Source organism: Narcine bancroftii, chromosome 4 (assembly GCF_036971445.1).
Source record: "Narcine bancroftii isolate sNarBan1 chromosome 4, sNarBan1.hap1, whole genome shotgun sequence".
Classification (NCBI taxonomy): Eukaryota; Metazoa; Chordata; class Chondrichthyes; order Torpediniformes; family Narcinidae; genus Narcine; species Narcine bancroftii.
Genome location: NC_091472.1, coordinates 266755963 through 266770883, shown reverse-complemented (window position 1 = coordinate 266770883; position 14921 = coordinate 266755963). Strand labels below are relative to the sequence as shown.

Genomic DNA, 14921 nt, shown 5'->3' with positions numbered 1-14921 from the left:
AGAGAAGGGTACATCTGCAAATTTGTGTGCAGTTTGGGTTTACTCCTCTGAGTGAAACTATCCTTGCCATAGAAGGAATGTGACAAAGGTTTCTTTGACTGATTCTTAATTAGCAGGATTGATGCATTAGGAGAGATTGGGTTGGTTAAATCAATATTCACTTGAGTTTAGGAGAATAAGAGTAGCTACTGCTCTCCCCCCCCCCCCCCCCACCCGAGCACATTTTTCTAAAGTGGCGCCTTTTCCCTGAGCCCTGGACAGACGCTGCTGCCAAATAAAACTGTGCAGGCCGCCAATCAACCACTGAATCACCATTTGGTATATGTCGTGGTGCCTTTTTTATGTGCTTGCTCCCCCTAACTTTAGAACCTGATTATGCCCCTGCAGAAACCCATAAATTTTTAACAGGCCTATAAGATAAAAGGAGGATATTCCCAATTGTTGGGGAGTCCAGAATTATAGCAGAAATGGTTGTCCTTCAGAGTCAAGTTTAGGAGGACTTACTCAGAGGCTGATGCATAAAAGGAAATATCTACTACAGAATTGAGTGATTAATTCATTAAATATGTTTGAAGAGGCGGTAGATATATTTCTTTATGCTGAATGGATATAAAGGTGTGGGAATAAGGCAGGAATATAATATTGGATATTCACAGCAGATGCTGTGAGGATGTTCAGCTATGATTGGCTTGAGTGTTGGAGTTGGCCAGAAAAGGTCAAAAGTCTATTTCTGCTCTTGTTTTCCAGTTTCAGTAATGGTATGCAACCAAGCACATATAGAAAACAATTCCAAACAGATGTCCATTCATGGGTTGTACGTTGTTACGTATCTGGAGTCCTCCATACATGAATCCTGAGCATAAAAAATCAGGGGGTAAAAAAACTGTGTTGCACCAAAAATCCCAGTGCTTTGTAATCTGATATGCAGTCAAGAGTTTAGCACTGCTCATATCTGCTCTTTATCTGGTATTTTTTTTTGCTCAGGGCTCAGTAATAAACAAACATGAGATGTGTCACATTACCCGGATAAGATCTTACACAAGCCTTAATTGACAGTGTGGCGCAATTAATTGGACCTGACAGACCAGAAGTTGAGATTAATAGGCTTTAATCACTATAAACTTACAGGCACATCTTGCATGCTGTTGGCCAATTCCAAGGCAGTTCTGAGGGAGGGGATTGGGTGGTACCACCTTCAGTAGGAATCCTGAGGGGAAGGAGTTACAGTATCAGAGGTGGGCCAACCAATACAATGACTGTATTACAGTGTTCCACCACAGACAGAACCAACCAGAATGACAAAACTATTAGTAACATATTGGAGAGTTTCAAAAGTTTGTAGTTCTTTTGTGTCTTCTGTGCTAAAAATTAAATTGATAGTTGCAAAGCTAAACTTGTTAGCCTGGAAATTTTCACCACGTAAAGACAAGTGTTCTGAACAGACTTCTCACCCCATCTCATACTGACGAAATGGCATGCCATTTGGTGCATATTGTTCAAAGCCCTATCCATAAATCTGTCTAAAGGTACCTGCAGTTCAAGATCTTACAGGAGTAATGTAGTAATGCATCATCATACAAAGTGTATGTATTTTGTCAGCGATTCCATCCCTTGTGCACTCAAACAAAGCGACGGTCAGAGAATCATGGTTGTACATCATGGAAATGGGTTCTCCAACCCACTGAGTTTATCCCAACCATCAAGCACCCATTTACACTAATCCCCCAGAGATCCATCATTCACCTGTACCACTAGGATAAATTTGCAATAATAAATTAACCTACCATTTTACACAGCTTTGGGATATTGGGCAGGGTGGGATGGAAGATGGAATCAAAGCACCTGGGAGAAACCCAGAATCATAGCACATAATGCGAGTTCCGGGTCTGTCGGGTGCTCACACGAAATGACTGACTTCAACCAAAGTCGTGGATGGATCATTCATTATTCTGCAAATTGGGTCACTTTTACTCACTGCTACTACTGAAATCCTATTCAGGAGTCAGTGATAAATGTTCCCCCTGAACAGCTACAATACATTCTCTTTTATCCTGATCCATAGCATACTGTATAATGTTACACCAATCATTTAAGGACCTCTTCTTTTAATATCCAATAGTTAGTTCCTCGCATATATAAAGTATCTCTGTTAGTACGCTTACCGTATAATATTTTACCAATCATAAGACCGCAGCTTATCAATACTAGTAGCTAGTTTCTCACATATGCAAAGTCTCGGGGGGTAATCAGAGCAGGTGCATATCAACAAATGCTCTATTCTTTCAGATGCTGCTGCGATCTTCGTTGATTTCAGACATATTTTGTGTGTCAGCTTTTTGTTAATTTATTCCTCCTGCTGTTTTCCCATCATGTTGCAAAGTCCGACTACACTATACTCGCCCCAAGCTCTACCTACAGTTTAGCCAACTTCTTCATTTACAGGAAACAGACCCTTAGGCACTTCTAGTCTGTGCTGAACTTTTATTCTGCTCAGTTCCACTGACCTGCACCCTGTCCATAAACCTCCATTCCCTCTCATTCATGTGCCTGTCTAAAATTTTGTTGTGTTAAAATTGAGCCGGCATTCACCACTTAAGTTGGCAGCTCATTCCAACATTCTCAGCACTCTCTGTGTGAAGACATTCCCCCAAAACTTTTCACCATCCACCTTTAACTTCTGCTTTGTATCTCACCTAACCTCAGCGGAAAATGCCTATTGCAATTACTTGGTCTATACGCCTCTCCCTAGAAATCTAGGGAAAACACACATCATTGGAGATTATATTTAAAGGAGTTGTGAAGCAGCACCTTTACTACGTATGCCATTGTAAGTATTAAGTGCACACAAAATACTGGATACAAGTTCAGGTTTATTATCAGATAATAGAACATGCCAATTTCAAGAGTGTGTTTTGGTAAGATTTCATGATGTAGAGAATTAAAACATTGTACAATGTGATAGCATATGCAGCTCAAAATTCAAATGAATTTAACTTGTCATAATAAGGCTGCAGTTAGATATTTATCATTGATATGGTCCTCTCTGTAGGTAGAGGAAAAATCAAGCCATTGGATTCTGCTGTAAACATGCTGATTGGATTTGAAAACCATTTAAAACGAAACCAGTCATCAACTATTAGATTCATTTACCTTGTTGTCTTTGAGGAAAGTGTGTACAAAGTTTTTAATGAAGTCTTGCAAAATTCACAGGAGGTAAGAATAATTAAAGTTGACTCCATTTTTATGATAACCATGCGTCAAAAAAGCTAGCCGGCATTTAGAATGAAGTGTAGGAAGTGTCCACTTCTCTTTCTTGTCCTTTTCTGATGTGCTATTAGTGTACTCTTTGTCTGTAATTTTAAGGTGAAGCTTGTTTGGAAGAACCAGCTTGAAGACATAGAAGCAGTTGTAGGAGCAGGAGCGTCAGCAAAACTCATTATAGGACAGGGGGCTCAGTTCCTCCAGACCTTTCAAGGAAACCTAGGATGTCCACTGTTCCAGGGTCCTCATTGTAGATTGCCAAGATTGCTCTCTGGCCCACTGAGACCTTGCTAATTATTGAGTATTTTTGGACATATTCTTCATGAAAGTCATACCACTTGCCCACGCTGTCCAAAATGTCCCACGCACATTAGTCCCACCTGCCTGCATTTGGCCCATATCCCTCTAAACCCTTCATATCTGCCCAATTCTTTTCTTAAACATTGCAATCAGTGGCGTCACTAGGGTTGGTGTCACCCAGTGTGGTAACTCATGTCATCACCCACACCCTCCCCCCCCCCCCAACCCCATGGACACCCTCCCATACCAGACCATACAGAATCCTTAATGTTTTTTGTACTGATGTTATTCCTAAATCGTAATTCCCATATATAAAAAGTTATTGATGTAGGTTCACAAATACTAATCACCACCAGCTAAAACACCAGAACATTTGTCAAAAGCAGCAACTGTAAAACACCAGCTGCAAAATGAAAACAACAGTGTGTGTTTGTAGCGTGTGCAAACAAAACCAAATGATTCCAAGCATCATTGTAATTGGGTAATAATGACAGCTCTGACAGGAGCAAATTAGAAGGTTCAAAAAGTTTTAGCCTTGTAAATATATTGAAACATGTAAGCTGGGTTTATGAAAAGTGTTTTTGTTGTTATAACTAACGACAAGGATAGTTTTCTAAAAAATAATAAATTTCTGCTGAAACACTGCACAAAAATTTTAGAGAGAGTCATTTTGGTGTCACCCCCTCTGATGGTGTCACCCGGTGTGGTCCGCACCCTGCTAGTGATGCCAGTGATTGCAATAGTGCGTACCTCAATCATCTACTCAGGCAGTCCATCCCATACACTTAGCACACTCCATGTATATTTTTTTTTAAAAGTAACCCCTCCGGTTTCCATAAAATGTCCCCCCCCCTCCATCTCCTTAAACCTATGTCATCTGGTTGCTGATTCATCTACACTGGGTAAAAGATACTCTGCATTCAGCCAATCTTTTCCAACATCTTCTCTAACTGCCACATGACCTCCAAATTTCAATACTCAATACACTAACTAATGAAGGCTAATGTGCCAGAAGCCTTTCTGACCACCCTATCTACCTGCTAATCCTGTTTTATTCTCTCCACATTCCCATTCATGACCCTTACATTCAACAACCCACCCACCCACATACTAGAAGCAATTTACAATGTACCATACCTATTTGTTTCCAGGATTTGGTAGGCAATTTGAGTGCCCAGAGGAAACCCTTTTGTAACAGGGAGGGCATGCCAAATCCAAATAGATCACACTGGGAGTCAGAATCAAGCCTGAGTAACTGGAGCCTGCTCTGAAGACTCTAGCTAAGAAGTTCTGACATACTGCAAATGTTCTATTACATGAAACAATTACATTTTGTCCAAAAGCTCATTTTGAATCATCATCCATCACAGAGATTGAATGTGGGGCATTTCTTCACTTTGTTCTAAAGTGTACTTGTGATACTCACACATTGAGATAGATGATGTGTGAACATTGATGTGAAATGACATGCAATTCAATTTTTAACACGCACAAAATTGTTTGTGGTAAATAAGCTTAAGGGTGTTGGGCATCCATAAACTAAAGTGAGAGGAGTGAGGAGTGCTTCAGTATTAAAGGAGGCTCAACCTTGATTGGTCTGCTGAAAAGAAATCCAAGACATCATCTTCTAGGAAAGTTTCTCTTTTAAAAATTTCCCTTGGGATTACTCCCATAATCTCCTTTGCCAGTAACATCAAGCTCCATAATTCTCTTCCTGAATAACAGATCAACTGATCCCTTTGAAGCTTACCCATTTACCACCCTGAGCCCTATTCCATTCTCCACTCTTCACAACCCAAACTTTGATTATTCCCCCAACTACCTCCCTGACTGCCTCCTCCAAACCTATTTTTGCCACAGCCAATTCCCCATCCTCACCTTACTATATTTAAAAGAGAAATTCCAGTTGCAGAGTGACTTGTGCAGAAATGATTAACTGCATTTTTACTTTACAATAATATATTTTCAAACTAATTATTTGCCTATTGAATAATTGGAGCAAATGTTGAAACAAATAATGTATACAGTACTTTTGTAAATCCTGTTTAGTTCTTTTCCTTAATTACCTTTCCTTAGTATTCGGAACAATATTAGACCACCTCATTTTAATTATTGCATTGGTCAGGAAATAAGTGACTAACAACCCTGGCTGTTAGAATGAGCAACAATTCCTCACTTTGGTGGCTGACACACAGAATCAGATTCTATGTTTTTATAACTGAACGTGGAAGAACTGATTGAATACCTGCCCCCTACATTGCAAGATTCCTGTTTTCTGCTTAGAAATCATATGGCATGTATTTAAACTGTTGAAGCATTGTTTATCTTCACCATTTTTCCTTTAGAAAATGAAAATAATAAGAATAAACATTGGCAATGTGGAAGTGTTGGCCACTTTTGGTGATATTGTAGATGAAAGGACTGATGCAATTGTAAACAGTACAAATGTCAACCTTGACTTAGATACCGGTGAGTGGCAATATTTTTTTTCTATATGCTCTTTTCATACATTTTTTAAAATAAAAACAAATGACTTGAAAATATTTTATCACAGGATCTAAATTCTGAAACTGTATACCCAAAAGTACTGCAGGGATAACATCACCAGTACTGCAGTAGTCCAAGAATATGGCCCACTCCCTCTTTCTCAAGGAGCTGGTATTGGCAGCAATGTCACATCCCTAAACAAATTATTTTAAAATCAAATGTTAAACTTCCGTATCTTTACCTATTTATTTTCCATGACTCTTGCTGGTTGCTTGAGGTTGCTAGTGGCTTGAATTCCAGATAACAGGGATTTTTACTATGTATGTAAGTGAGAGGGAGAGATTAGACAAAGGCAGTAGGTGGAAAGAGATGCTTGGAATTCCTGATCATTTTTTTTATTTCTGGACAAGAGAAAGAATTGGAGAATATAGTTGCTATCACAATTGAAGATTAATACACTATATATAATCATAAAATAGCTATTCATTAACTTGTTTATATTGCAGGCATTTCTCAAGCTATTCTGATAGCAGGCGGAAAACCATTAGTGGATGAATGTGAGCAAATGGGTGAGTTGACTTCTCTGTCCTCATGCAGTAAATGTACGATCAGTGAACCATATATTGTTGTGAAAAAGTAGGATTAGCACCCAGCGAGCTGAAAATCATGTCCATAGCATTGCTTCCAGATTTAAAACAGATGTTAATCCGCCATGTTGGATATCACAGGGCAATTGAATAGATGATGCATTGAAGGTGAAAAAAAGGATGACCAAGCAAGGATGGTGATTGATTGGTGGTGGCCAATTGTGGGTAGGCCTCAGCCTGAAAATTATCAGGTTGATTGAATTTGGTAGGTAGTCAACATGCACGTTACTTGAATCAGGACAACACCAGCAGTAAGGAACATCAGTTGTTAATGGAGAGAAAAGAAGCAAATTTGATCAAGCAGGCCTTGAATAGAATGTTGAGGCCTGCTTTTAGCCTTGTATCAGTTGCTTCTGGGAGTTTGAGGCTTCCATCTTGTCCCAGGAAGATGTTTTGATCAAATTTACTTCCTTAGTTAATGTAAGGGTTAAAATGTATTTCTTGTAAGAAAATTCTGTATGCATCTTTCAAGATGTTGCTTACATACGCTTTGGATGTGTATCCTAGCAACTTCTTTGAGCGAAGGTCTTAACGGCTTGTTAGAGATTACATGTGCTAGTTTAGTTTCCTTTGTTCTATGAAATAGTAAGGAATTAGAATGATCCAACAATTTTATTGACTAACAAAATTTTAGCACTATGTAACATTGTTTAATGGCTTGTAACAATGTATAGCCACTTATAATAACATTAACAATGTTTAATAAACTCTGGAAAACTCAACTTTAGTACAGATTTGTTTGAGTGAGTCATAGACAACAACAACATTCTGATATCCTTCAAATAATTATAAAGAAAAATAGTCACTACAGTTAAGACTTTCTCGTTAAGGCCTGTTTCACTGAACAGGATGTACATCAATCCAAGGCCTGGTATACAGAGTATAATGTTCAGCATACCCAGAGAAGGACCCACACCTAATTTACAGAATTGTGATGATGGGACAGTATCACATTTAATTATCAGGTTTTTAAAAATTACTTTTCTCATCACATTGTTGTAACCAAAAAGCAAGGGATTTCTCTTTCCATCTTGTAAGGATTACTTCTGGGGATGATATAGAAATTTCGGGAGCAGAGAAAATAATTCTATACCTTTTTATAAAACAACTTGCAATTAAAAAAAATAAAAGATCCATTTGGACTGATCATTTTAAAAAAAAATCTCCATTGAAAAATTTACTGTAAATGGAAAAGGTTGTTGATATTGCAATGAGGGCACAACTCTGCAAAAATGGAAATAAAGCTAAGATGGAATGGACATTATGGTTGTTCTCAAAGCATTATCGAAATAGATTTCTTCTATCACAAACCTATTTTCTCTCTACATGGATGCCACATCATTCTGAGAAATACCCATTGACTTTAGGAAAGATAAAATAAGGTTCATTAAATGTTACAAGCATGTTACTGAATTGATGACAATGAAACAGTTTTCATTCAGTAAAACATTTTTTCTGCCATAGGAGTCCAAAGTCTGAATAGTGTGGTGACCACAGGGGCAGGAAAACTTCATGGGAAATATGTATTACATTTGATTGACTGGACAGAAACAAAAGACATTAAAGGAAGTATTCGCAAAGTTCTAAATGAATGTGAAAGATTACAAATAAATTCCGTGTCATTTCCAGCAATTGGAACAGGTTGGTTTTATTAATTTTTAATGCTTAATGTGCATTTATTGTCATATGCATCAGTACAATAGATGCACTGAAATTCTTGCTGCAGATACACCAACTACGAAAGTAAAAATTGAAATTACTACAAATGCAAGGCAAAAAAAGATAAATAACTACAAAGTGTAGATACGCATTCACAGTTGCAGTTAAACAAGAAAAAAAAGTTTCAGTTGTGCAGACAGTTCTTTTGGTGGTCCTGCGGTAGTTTATAGTTAGGGTTGAGTATTAAAGGGAGGTTCAAAATCCTGATAGCTGTCAGGTAAAAACTGTTCTTGAATCTGGAGGTTGTTACGAACCGTGCGTAACACAAGTAATAGACAATTAACCAGAAAGTGTTTAATTTAAACCACTAATTCTATTTCTTACTCTTAAGCTATAGTCTTATCTTTCCCCAGTTTTGTGTGTGTGTGTGTATTTCAAATTCAATGTTGAAGCATAGGCCTTTGAAAATTGTCATTTTCAAATCAAAATCAAAATAACATCTGAAATTAGAAAGGATTCACTTGCTCTCAGAAGTGACCACGAGGATTTCTAATATCCGCAGAAGCTATCTGGTTTAGAAGTGTTCTTTAAGATAGGCTCCTTGCCATTTATTCCCAGACTGAGCCTCTGTTTCTCCAGTTACACAATAACATCATGATTACTCCCCAAAGAGGCCAAGACGACCTCTCAACCATTAAACAGCTGAAAAGAACAAAAGAATAGATAGATTACAAATTCAAGTGTGAACAAACCAAGTATTGAAACCTGCACAGTTTAACATAGAACAGTCAACCCTACAAAGTCTTCCGTACTAGTGCCAAGGTTGGGATCTATGTCCTAGATTGGTCAGCAACAACCTGACAATATCCTGCTCACAGCCAGTATTTCAGGCTTCTCCAATGTTATTCCACATTATTCTATAAGTTGCTTCACTAGCTCATCAAATAGTTTTGTTTAAAGCATAATAGATGTTTAAAATTATGAAGGTTTAATGAGAAAATAAAAACTATTTCTAAATACAGACCATATTTAAGAATATAAGAATTAAGGAAAAGCTTTGTGGATTTTCTAAAACTCACACTTGGAAGTTCATTCCACTTGGTTGTGTTAATTGTGTTAATTAATCCTGTCAGCAGGTTGTTTCATTCCATTGATTTCTTGGATCATGCATTCAACCTAAACTTCAATAATTTTTATTTAGTCTCTTTTTAAATTGCTTTCCATTTTTCCTCATCACTTATAAAACTTTGGTCACAACGATAATAAGTTATTTTAAGATCAAAAGTCCAATGATTTTTTTTTCTCAAGATGTGAATGCCAGTGTTCATTATCCATCCCTAACTGTCCATGATTTAAGTGAGCAGATAATAGTCAACTGTTGGAATTGGAGGCAACTTTAATAATGATTGGGTAAAGGAGGAAAATTCTCTTCCTTAGAGGAAATTAGCAGACCAAAGGAGATTTTTTACAATAGTACAACAATTCCATGATCACCATTACTAATACCAGAGTCTGATTCCAGACTTGCCTAATGACTTGAGTTTAAACTTCCTGACTGTCAAACTGGGACACCACATGTTTCTGGATTAACAAACTAAGCCTTCTGGAGAGAAAAGCAATGTGATTGGGAACATTATTGATTTGATTCAACCTTTGCGATTTCTCCTCTTTGCCTGCATTTAACCATTCAAACTTTTTTTTTGGTTTAGGGGCTGGAAAACGAAACCCCAGTGATGTTGCAAATGCATTTTTGGATGCAATAAGTGAATATGTTAGAGACTTTGTTCCACCTGCACTCTCCATGATAAGAATTGTATTGTTCACTCCTGTAATGTTTCATCTGTTTTCCTTGTATATGAAACAACGTTTCAAAATTTGCCAGCCTGATGGTGAGGAACTATTTTAGTTGAATTTCGTGTGTAATCCTGCAAGTCTTTTTGTAATTATTCCAATTTTGCATTGTTAACTTTTAACTGTTTAAAGTCTGTTTAATCCAATGTTGTCCCACAATATTTTATTTCAGATCAATATGACATTTTTAATTGGTTTATTAAATAAACCGGTTTGTCACCTCATAATAAAGCAGGCAAAATGTTGCTAGGAGGTGTCTATTTACCTGATGGTTGTAAATGTCTGGAGTTGAGACTCCCGAAATGCATTCCACTGAAAACTTCTACTGGTCCCAGAATGAAAGAATTTCATTAGATTCACCCACTTAAAACCCAAAAGTGTGCATAGATTCAATTTTCCCATGTTTCCTTTTAAAATGTAGAGCATGATGTTAAAATAATTATTTTTTGCACCACAAATCATTAATAATCTTGGTTATAGTTATTTTGCTTATATTCTGAAAAGGGTGTCTTTTAAGTTTATTTTGCTCAATAGTGAATTTGTTTGCAAGCATTTTACTTTTTCTGCATTTGTTAGATTTAAATTTCAGATTTATCGTCAGAGTATATCACATACCACCCTGAGATTCCTCAGCCTTTTCAAGGATTCTAGTAGGCACTGTTTAGTTCTTCTCAAAGCGGGCATAGAAAGTGTTCAGCTCATCGGGTAGTGAAGCATCACAGCCATCTAAGGTGTTCGCCCTCACATTGTAAGCTGTAATGGCCTGCACTCCTTGCCATAGCTTGCATGTTTCTGTCTCTGTCTCTAGCTTCTTCCAGAATTGTCACTTTGCTTCAGAGATAAATTTCTGTAGGTCGTTCCTGGATTTCTTGTAAAGATCCCGCTCCCCGGACTTTAACGGCCTTGTTCTCGCTCTCAGCAGGTTGCAAATTCTCTGATTCATCCAGGTCACACACTCAGCCACGCAGGTCTTGATGAAGTTGCCTATTCATTCAGGTCTATGGCTATATTTAGGATATGTTCCTGACCACCAATTCAAAGCAGTCCTCCAGATGCTCCTCCACTTCCCTCGACCATAGTTTTGCTGCCTTCACCACTGGTGTTGTGGTCCTCAGTCTCTGCTTGTATGCTGGGAGTAGAAGTACAGCCAGGTGATCAGACTTACCGCAGTCATGGTATGGCTCGGTATACGTTCTTCATGGTGGTGTAGCAGTGGTCAAGTGTATTGGTTCTCCTGGTCTTGCATATGATGTGTTGGTGGTAGTTTGTCAGAGACTTCTTCAGGTTGGCCTGTTTGAAGTCCCCTACAATGATCAAGAAGGCAACAGAATGTGCTGCTTCATGGATGTTAATTACAGTGCTTAGTCACTCCAGTGCCAAGCTGACATTAGCCTGGAGCAGAATGTACACTGCGACCAGGATGATGGTAGTGAACTCCCTCAGCAGGTAGAATGGGGGACACTCAATTGTCAGATGTTCCAGGTTGGCAGTGGGGGGGGGGGGGGGGGAGGTGGTGGGGGCAAGGCCAGGACATGACTGTCACATCTATGTAGCATGATGAATCGATAATGACACAAATGCCACCTCCCCTAGTTTTTCCAGGCGCTCGTGTTTGGTCAGCGTGATGTAGGATGTAGCCGTTGGGCTGCAGCATCATGTCCTGAATGTCTGTATTTAGCCTTATTTCTGTGAAGCACATCACGCAGCACTCACTGATGTTGAAGTCTGGCTTGGAGTTCATCCAGTTTGTTCTCCAAGGATTGTATATGGCCAGGAGGATAGTGGGGAGCAGAAGCCTCAGTTTGACCTGCATCCCCTCTCTGTGTCCACATGGTTGGGTCTTCTTCACTTGGCCCGTGGGTCTGGTGCTGATAGTTTCCGTGGTGTTTAAATAGTCTGTGCAGTGTCTCTGAACCAAAGGACGTGGAATTAAAGTGACTGGCGAAAGAAAAACAGGAATCATTTATTTTGAACATCCACTTTAAGTCCTTCACATTTGAATGCAGGGAGACCAAAGCAAGATGCTGCACTATTGATTCCAAACAAAAGCAAAAACATAACTTTCCTTCCATTATCGGAGTCTTTTGAATATCTTATTTCCCTACTATGAAATGGTAGGAAAGGTTTGAGAGCTCAGTGGCCTAGACGTATTCACTTGTGTTCTTCTGAGAAAACAAGATAAGAATGATATTTATGGTGGGAAAAATACACTATTGCATGAAAATTCCCATTATCCGGCACCCATATGATGCTGGATATGTGAATTTTCCGGTTGACTGAGACTCATTCTTCCAATGCTTAACTCATGCACCTGTATTAAGAATACACCATTTAAAAGACAAAAGACTTTGTAAAATTTAATTTGAAAAATAAGTTCAATATTGTAGTCTAATTATTTAAAGTTCTCTTTAATCAGATAATTCGCGTAACTTACAAAATTTAAATTTGAACCCCAGTCGTTAACACTGTAAGAGCATTGAACAAGCTGCTACGCTTATCATAATTAACCACCTCCCTGAAATTTATAGATAAAGCCTTACTAATATACCTGATATTAATAAAGATAAAGACTTTTCCGGGGCAGGGATAGTAACTTAAAAATGTTGTCTTATATGCTGGGTCTAAAATCTGTCTTTGACAGCGAAGTAGCAACACCACTACCGTCTTCCCCCTCCATATCTGATCCCCATCCCACAGGCTCTGACTCGAGTGTCCTGGTCAGGCCCTAGGCACACTCTACCACTTTCCTCGCACTGACACCGGCTCACCTCCACATCTCGGTGCACCTTCTATGTGCTGACAATGAGCTCACCTCCACGCAAGTGTCCCGACCAGGACCTCAGTGGACCTTCCTCGTGCTGATGACCAGGCTTCCCTCCACACAAGTGGTGACAGCAAAAAGAATGGACCCACATTGAGGGACATTGCTCGCTCAGCGGAGCCAACCTGCACCTATCCAATGAAATCTCAGTGCTCCCTCGTGTGTCCCATCCACCCAGTCTTACTTATTTGGAATTTTATGCATTTCCTCTTTTTTTATTTTGGCAGTTTTTGAGTTTTCTCTTGATTGAATTCTGGAAAATGGGGATTTTACTATACTCTGTCCTCTGTTATATTTGTCCTAAAGATTATTTTATTCAGAATGAAATAAGTTTAAGTCAGCAAAGAAATAATATTCTTTAATATATTTTTTACATTTTTTTTTTAACAGAGCCAACGACTCTTCCAGTGAGTGACAGTCATCCAATCAAACAGGTCAAACCAGATGAATGTGTTTATCCAGTCATTCTGAGTACAAAAAAATACTTGACCAGCACAGTTGAGATATATGGCATGACAAATGACAATATTGATATGGTTCGAAACGATGTTGAAAATGTAATTAAGGAAAATTGTAAGAGCAAAATAATAGAAAATAAAGGTGGATCCTTTTTATCTCTCAATCAACGGCAAAAATGTATGGAATTCTGTGAAAACCTACAAGTGAAAGTTGAAATCCAGAAAGACTACATAATAATAAACGGATACACTGATGAAGTTCTGGAATTCATTGTTCAATTTAATTCACTGGTTCAGTCTGCCAAAGATCAAATGTCCAGGAAGCAGGAAGAGGCTCAGATAAAGAAATTTGTCCAGTGGGAGCTGCTGAGAAATGGAAAATTTCAACCTTATGATCAATCTTTAAACTGTGATATTGAGAAAGCTTACCAGGACAAAAAGGAAACTTTGAAGTATGAGGAAAATGAGGAAACATGGATTATTAACTTCAAGAAAAAGCAAATGGAGGATTCAAAAGGAAATGTGTTCATTATCAGCAGGAGACTCCTTGAAGGAGGTATGGATTATTGTTCGATAAGAATAATACTGAGAATATGGAGAAGGTGTTGCAGAAAAACGTTGTTAATCTGGCATGCTCTGGACTTTGCCCAACTGGTATATTTTCCAGACAGTTGGAATATTATTCGATTAATACTCTTAACACACAGAAGCTAAGCAGGCACAGTACTGGTCAGTATTTGGAGGGGAGACTGCCAAGGAACACCAGGTGCTGTAGGTTTCTCTGAGGGGCACTGGACAAAGTGGTGACTCCCGTCTGCCTTACAGTCACAAAGGTTAAAGAATTTGATGTATGTTACATTCTAAATGACAATAATGGAACCTTCTTCCCCTTTACCTCTTTTATCTAAAACAGAAACCACAGAAGCTACTTGGGTCTTCATTACATGCAAGAAGTTTCTGGAATGCATGCCGGGGTGGTGCTGGAATCTGCTACCATCGGAATAATTAAGAGACTACAAGATAGGCACACAAATATAAGAAAAATAGAAGTATTAGTAGGGAAGGGTTAAATTGTTGTGGAGTAGGCAGAACACCATTCTGTGTTATAATGTTCTAAGTTACAGACCTTTCTGAAATCTGCAACTAAGAAATGAAATCCAGGAAAAAAAAACAAGACACACTGATAAAGTTCTGAAATTCATTATGAAATATTCTATACTTTAGCTGCCAGAGGAACAGTTAATTTGACAAAGCAACAAACCATCCAGATCAAGACACACAAAGTTGCATCGAGGAACAAGGTTCTCGTTCTGTGTGTCCACACTGATTCTGTCTAATGCCTTGCACGAATATTAATAGTGTGTAAGGATAAGATCAAGTGTTGTAATGCTGCTCAAAGTTAAATGACCATTTGGTGTGTACAGTAGTGTCCAAAGT

At 38.4% G+C, this 14921-nt stretch overlaps 1 protein-coding gene across 3 annotated transcripts in view; it reads left to right on the top strand.

The window, feature by feature from the left end:
* The window catches only part of LOC138761938 (protein mono-ADP-ribosyltransferase PARP14-like), an 84450-nt gene that overhangs the window by 59930 nt on the left and 9599 nt on the right, over positions 1–14921 (top strand). For all 3 annotated transcript variants that reach the window (XM_069934948.1, XM_069934947.1, XM_069934946.1), the window contains 6 exons: positions 3050–3213; positions 5907–6030; positions 6555–6617; positions 8160–8336; positions 10064–10243; positions 13417–14040. In XM_069934948.1, the coding sequence (XP_069791049.1) occupies positions 3050–3213; positions 5907–6030; positions 6555–6617; positions 8160–8336; positions 10064–10243; positions 13417–14040 (1332 nt within the window). The remainder of the gene's footprint in view (positions 1–3049; positions 3214–5906; positions 6031–6554; positions 6618–8159; positions 8337–10063; positions 10244–13416; positions 14041–14921) is intronic.